We start from the raw sequence: 7,392 nt of genomic DNA on the forward strand, positions 1-7,392 counted from the left end.
GCAAAGTTTCACTCCTCGCGGAATCCACTGGGGTTTAATACCACGTGCTCGGTTCTCACATAGAAGAAATTGTCCCAAAAATGGTGATTGGTTTTATCATCCATCTTCACCACCAATCCCTTGGTCCCACGGTGGTGCAGGTGTATCAGTGCCTCTATGAAAACTTAGGGTGAAGAGATGAAACAGATGGCGGAGAGAAACACCATGGTTGGCCAGCTTTGCGTACTTGATAAGCATAAGGAGAAGTTTGTATATGTACGGGGAGAGCTGAGCCGGGCATACACCGTAATAATGGCAAAATTCCTATGCCAAGGAAGGAAGTGGAAGTGTATAGATGACAACGAATGGGTACGCGTAAAATGAGTCATACCCTGGGCGATGTACTTGCACTACATCGCTACCAGCAGGGATAAGTTCGACGTGGGTTGAAATTCGCCACTTAGTCCTAAATGCAACGAGCGTTGTTGTATCCATCTCAGAAACGATGGGTTCAGGCTCACCCTCAGGTGGGTTCTTGAAATCTGACCTGGCCTTTCCAGAACGTTGAATTATCTCATCCACGGTGGGGAAATTCTTGTCTTCTACCATGGCTGCTCCTTCTTCACGAGGAGGCATGTCCACAACTAAAGCTACAGGATCAGAGGGGGCACTAGCCATTTTCTGATTGTATGTGAAAAGGAAATGCAAAAGTGAAAAAAATGACAATGGCAGAAAACGCTAAAGGGAGAAAGAAAACAAAGGTGCCGGAAATTTAAAGAAGGAAAAGCATGGGTTTCAAAAGCTTCAAAAAATGCAACAACGCAAGTAAGAAATACCTATCCCTATTTATAAGAATATGGGCACCCTGATCGAGAAAGCTCAAATGCTGTAATATATTAGGAACATACGTCGTAATAACGCATGATGAAATGACGTCATTTCAGATTGACGTAACGGTCAGATAAGACTCTTAAAGCTCCATGTCATCATCTCACCATAAAAAGGTCACTTCTCGGCCGACATGCTCAGATTTCTCAAAATTGCAACTGGCGAAGTTCGCCCATCGAGCTCGTCCAAAGACAAACCCTACGGCTGGAGGGACTAACTGTATAGGTCAAAATCTGATTAAGGGGACCTTGCCTGAAAGGGAACAATCAAGAATCAATTAGGCCGAGGTCATGCTTAAGAAGTAACGTTGGCGAGCCGAGTAGCTAAGGCCGAGGTCGAGCATTCAGATCGGCCAAAACGGCTAGTTTAGCAATAAGATATTTTAAAGGAATATTCTGCAGAATATTAATTGCACGTGTACTTTCAGTAGGTAAGGGATATGTTCCATATAAGTAGGGAGAGAGAGAGAGAGAGGGATATGTAATATTTTGTATGATAAGCTCTCTCTAGAAAAGTTGACTCGGAAGTAACTACAAACAATATATTTTCACAAGATCCGATTTGTTGTTGGTCCCAAGCTTTCTCACATCAGATCCGATAAAGTTTTCTATATTCGCACGTTTGATTACCTTACATCACGGTCAGAGGGATAATCATCCACCTTACTGAACATTTGGCTGAATCATTCTCTCTATTTATATTTATTACCATTCATCATATTTATTGCTTGTCCTTATATTCTCATTCATTCATAACAATATCATTAAATACCCCCTTAGTATTTAATAACTTTGAATGCGGTTTTTATATTATTTCTATCCACCAATCTTGGATCCCGAATTTAATATATTTAACTAGAATTTACTCATTATCATTTATTTAATTAGTTTACCAGAAAAGGTTCAACACATTTTGGTCAAAGAAAGGAGTATTAAGGAGATGGAATGAGGAGAATTCAATCATTTTGGTCATAGTTGAGCCATTCTTTTTTCTGTTGTTGTATTATATAAGAGACAGGTTGGAACATGAATAATATACTGAATTTAATATTTGCATATAGCGAATTTCAATATTTGTAAACACTAGTTTGTATATCGGTATTGCAAATACTGAAATTCGAATATGAAGTGTTATATGCAATATTGGTTTAAAGATACATTTTAGGTGAAATGCTACTCCTTTCGTCCCAATTTATATGACACTTTTCGCTTTTGTCAGTTTAATTAATCTTCAAAGCTAAATTAGATTAGATCAATTCAAATTGCTTTTGTCGGTTTAATTAATCTTCGAAACTGAATTGGATTAGATCAATTCAATATTTTAAAATTTAAAATTAAATATTCAAAACTATAAAAAAAAAAGTACTATAAATTTCAATTCTTCTCATGTCAATATCATAAAAAATATATTTTAAAGTATTAGTCAATGATTGTGTTTAAACAAAAGTGTCACATAAATTGAGACATAGGGAGTAGTTTGTTTTTTCTCCCAAATTTTATCTTTCGCAACTTTTTTTCCAAGTAAAACTAATGTTCAAAGACAACTTCACTTTGATAATGTTTTCCTCGATTTTAGCTTCAAATGCTAATTTTTCAATGCAAAAATTATTCAAATGCCTACTTATTAGTTTTGGGAAATGAAAAATATATTTGGACAAACCAAGAATGGCCCAAATGTCTAGAATGGGGATATAATGGTAACTTCGCACGGCTTTTGAGGGCATAATGGATATTTGTGCATTTTCGTTTTTCATATATACCCTTTGGCAGATTTTTCGTTTTAATTTTTTTTTTTCAATAATTCTCTCTCACTAATTTAATTGTCTTACCTTCCTAAGATGCATGCTTCATCATTTTCTGTAAAGCACATATACATATACTATACTAAATACACTAAAATATACATATAATATACCAATTAATTAAAATACACTAAAATATACAGATAATATAATAGAGGAAATACGTATAAAAATTAAACTACTGGTATTTATGATTAAAGTGGTCACTTTCTAACCCTAAATACTTAATATATTTGGCCAAACCTAAAAAGCTTTTCCAGCCCCCATTTTTCTATCTTTGTTTTCTCTTTCTTCATCTCTTATCTTTCTTAGAGTTAGATTAAGGAATGGACCACGGGAAGAGGAATAATGCTTCAAAAGTTTATGTAGTGTTTCGTGGTAAGAGGCCTGGATTGTACATCTCTTGGCATCGGTGTGCTCCTATGGTTATTGGTGTCAAGGGCAGCATGTTCAAGGCCTTCAAAACGTATGATGATGCCATAGCAGCTTTTAATGAGTTTAGAAATGGACCCCAAGCTGATAATATATTAGCATCGAAGGTGTATGTGGTATTTCGTTGTAAAAAGTTAGGATTATACAACTCTTGGTGTGAATGTGCTCCTATGGTTATAGGTTTCAAAGGAAGCATCTTCAAGTCTTACAAATCTTATGTTGAAGCAGTAGCAACATTCAATGAATTCCAAAAAGAAAATGTTTACAGTGAAGAACAATCTTTAAGTTTGTGTGTTGATGAAAGTGATGTTGGAGCAAGTGCTATGTCATCTGTGTTGTTAGCTGAATTGTTTGTAGGGATGAAGATTTCAAAAAATTGTTCAGTTTGATTGTTGATAAGAGTATTTTGTTCAGCTTTTGATTATTGTTTAGTTTGGTTATTATCAGTTTGATTGTTTAGTTTGATTTGTTACTGGTTGCCGCATTCAATCTCAGTAGAATAGAGTATTTAGGATGCCAAAGCCTTTGTCTTTTGTACTCCATGTTGGAATGAAATAAAATATGTCTCTTGAATTTTTTTTAAAAAAATATATTTTGAACTGAACTGAATGTTTTAATTTGTCTATATTGTTGGAACTTTGTAAGTGCCAAAGTGTGATCATTTTGAAATTGTTTTAATCCGTACCACATTGATTCATAAGCACTCAACTATCTTCAAGTACTCATCAACTATCTTCATAAGTTCAGTATGTGCTATATTTTGCATCTTGAAGTACTAAACTATTTTCATATTTATAGACAATACATTTTCCTATTGTCCAATATTGGTGTCATAGGTTAAATGTGCTATATTAATTTGGAAAATAAATTGACCAATTTTAGAGGACTTAAGTAGTTCAATGTAAATGTTACTATTAGTACTTTCATTTCTCTAGGCATCAAACGAACAGTTGCAATATTGAAGACAATAGGACTGTTTTGTTAACTTGAATCAAACGATCATTATGCCTCACTGTTTTTTGAAGGGTTTTCTATACCCTTTTGTTGTATCATCAAACTCTATTTTTGCTAATACAAGACCCCAGGTAATCTGGAAAAAGATCATAAAAAATATAAAAATTAAAAAAAGATTCAAAACATAATAATAATTTCATTCATTAATATTAGATTGCATGATAACATCACCAAAACATAACAAGAAAAATAAAAACATCACCATAAGGGGTAGACAATTTCATAGACTATTAGAAAAACATCACCATAATCAAAAAGACAACATGAGATAAAACTTCATAATCCATGGACTACTCAATATTCTGGTTCACGAAAGGAGACTTTGAGGTCTTGGAGGCGGATTCGGTATCACTAGTGATAACAATGATAGATTTGCTCTTAGCTCCATTCTGGACGAATGGTGTGGGCATATCGTCAAGCATAGTATAGAGTGAAGTTAGGGGATGCTCCTCCAACATCACACTTTTTAGGTAATCAATGCTTGAATCACGAACCACCCTCTCAATCAATTCATTAATCTCATGCTTCAGCTTGCTATAGTCACTCTTAAGATCTTGGTACAAAATATTATGACTAACTGGTGAACCATGGAGCGGTTGTTCAACAGCTTTCTTGGTCGGAGTCCTATCCATCGTTATGCTTAGATGTAGTAGTATTTTCAGTTTGATTGTTTTATGTAGGTCTAGCATATTTTATGAAAAATATGTAGGGAGGATTATAATCTCTCAATTATAATAGCTATTCCACTTTCCAATAGGAATTAAAGTCTCTTTGTAAAGACCCTATGCAACCATTACACTTCTCAATGCCATATCCGCTCCTCCATACGGATATTACACATCCTAGCAGCCCCTTCCACTCCTCCATGCATCCATTGCACATCCCAGTAGCCCCTTCCACTCCTTCATGCAACCATTATACTTTCCAATAGTTTATTTTACTCCTCTATGCACCATTACACTCCTCCATGAATATAATTAATTATAGAAACTTGTCTTTAATTTATCCATAGGATTTTTTTTAAACTTCTGCCATATAGTGGCAGTGCACTTCATAGATTTTATCTCATAGTCTTACCTTAGAAGACTTGATTAATCCATGTAAAGATTATTTGATCCGTGTTTAGGTTTAGGCTCTCTTTTGATTTAGGTTCGTTTAGGTTTAGGTTTAGGTTTTTATTTTCCGTGTTGCTTTTTCCACTTCTCTATGAGCAAATTAATGTCGATTTTTAAACTTTTTTTGAAAAAAAAATAATAATCTTCCTAGTCTTGTTCTTCGTTGTAAAATGATATAAAAGAATTGGGGGACTTCTGCACTAAATATATTATTTAATGACTTCCCAATTTTAATTGGCTATTTATAAACATGTAGTCTTTTTAAAATAAATAAATATAACAATAATAAATGAAAAAACACAAACAATATTATAAAGAACAATCATATTAATCCATTACTATGATCCATTTGAAGTCATTACATATAACTAAAGAGAAGAAATTATCAAGCTAAGCATTAGTTAATCCTAGCTCTTCAACAGAGAAGATCACAGCCTCTGGTGTAGCCTCAACTAGTTCAAAGAGAAAAACATTCCCTTTCTTCAGATTATTGTCGACAACACATTGTTTCCACCCGTAGACGAGTCTTCTCCGAACACAACTTGTGAGAGTCACAACCCACTCCTTCCCATTACATCGAAGCATTGTTTTAACCGAAATAGGAGGAAGATAGCCACATATACTCTTTGGAATAAACTACAAGAACATAATGTATAGATAGAGTTTAGGGTTCATTGGTAGTTGGGATAATCAAAAGTTATCAAATCATGAAAATTTAAGAAAAATAAAATTACCAGAAAATCACGCTTAATGAACGATTTGGGCACCTTCATCCGAAACCATGGATAGAATTCTTCTTCAATCCATCTGTTAGCATTGATGTTTAGAGTATCTATTTTGTTTAGAGAGTTGGAGATGTTTTCTTGTGTTTAAGAGAAATACAAAGAGTAAAAACTTTCAATTTCCCTCCAATTATATTTTTAATTTTCCCTTTGTTTCCCTCCGAAAATTGTATTTAACATTTTAATCCAAAAATGTTTTCTTGTTTTCCATCCTAAAAAAGAAGCTAGAATACATTAGTCCTAAAATTTAATCATGATTTCCCTTTTATTATAATTAAAATTAACCAATAAAAATATATATAATTATATATTTACTATTATATAAATAAGGTAATATGTATGACTTTAATTAATGAAATTATATAGACGCCTATTATACAAGCGGTCGATATTACTATGAATCACAATGATATAACTATCATAGGCTATATGACTGCAACCATATTAGTGAATGGACTTATATGGTTGCTATGGGCCTATACGTATGACCTTAATGGATGAAATTATATAGACGGTCAATTATTGTGAATCGCAATGATGTAATTATCATAGGTCATATGACTACAACCATATTAGTGAATGGACTTATACGGTTGCTATAGGCCGATAATTATGACCTTAATATAAATAGCTATTATATAAACAATCGATATTACTATGAATCACAACGATATAATTAGCTTAGGTCATATGACTACAACCATATTAGTGAACGGACTTATACGGTTGCTATATGCCGATAATTATGACCTTAATATAAATAGCTATTATATAAGCAATCGATATTACTATGAATCACAACGATATAATTATCTTAGGTTATATGAGTACAACCATATTAGTGAATGGACTTATATGGTTGCTATAGGCCGATACGTATGACCTTAATATAAATAGCTATTATATAAACGGTCGATATTACTATGAATCACAATGATATAATTAGCATAGGTAAGCATATTAGTGAATGGACTTATATGGTTGCTATAGGCCGATACGTATGACCTTAATATAAACGGCTATTATACAAGCGGTCAATATTACTATGAATCGCAATGATGTAATTATCATAGGTCATATGACTACGACCATATTAGTGAATGGACTTATATGGTTACTATAGGCCGATACGTATGACCTTAATGAATGAAATTACATAGACGGTCAATTATTGTGAATCACAACGATGTAATTATCATAGGTCATATGACTACAACCATATTAGTGAATGGACTTATATGGTTGCTATAGTGTCACGACCAAAACATCGACCCGGTCGTGATGGCGTCTATCGTGAAACTAGGCCAGCCAACACAACTCCCGAATCAACCATTTTCTAATAAAAGTTGTTTTATACTATTTATAAACCAATAATCTCATA

At 33.5% G+C, this 7,392-nt stretch overlaps 1 protein-coding gene across 1 annotated transcript; it reads left to right on the top strand.

Annotated features, from left to right (window-relative positions):
• The first annotated feature begins 2,994 nt into the window (after positions 1-2,994).
• LOC138872583 (uncharacterized) lies at positions 2,995-3,489 on the top strand. Its single transcript, XM_070150865.1, has one exon. The coding sequence runs from the start codon at positions 2,995-2,997 to the stop codon at positions 3,487-3,489; it is 495 nt and encodes a 164-aa protein (XP_070006966.1).
• The last annotated feature ends 3,903 nt before the right edge of the window (positions 3,490-7,392 follow it).

Source organism: Nicotiana sylvestris, chromosome 1, assembly GCF_000393655.2.
Source record: "Nicotiana sylvestris chromosome 1, ASM39365v2, whole genome shotgun sequence".
In the NCBI taxonomy this organism is placed as follows: domain Eukaryota; kingdom Viridiplantae; phylum Streptophyta; class Magnoliopsida; order Solanales; family Solanaceae; genus Nicotiana; species Nicotiana sylvestris.

Bases quoted from the DNA above. Each gene is read 5' to 3' on its own strand.
- LOC138872583 (XM_070150865.1), top strand. From the start codon at position 2,995: ATGGACCACGGGAAGAGGAATAATGCTTCAAAAGTTTATGTAGTGTTT.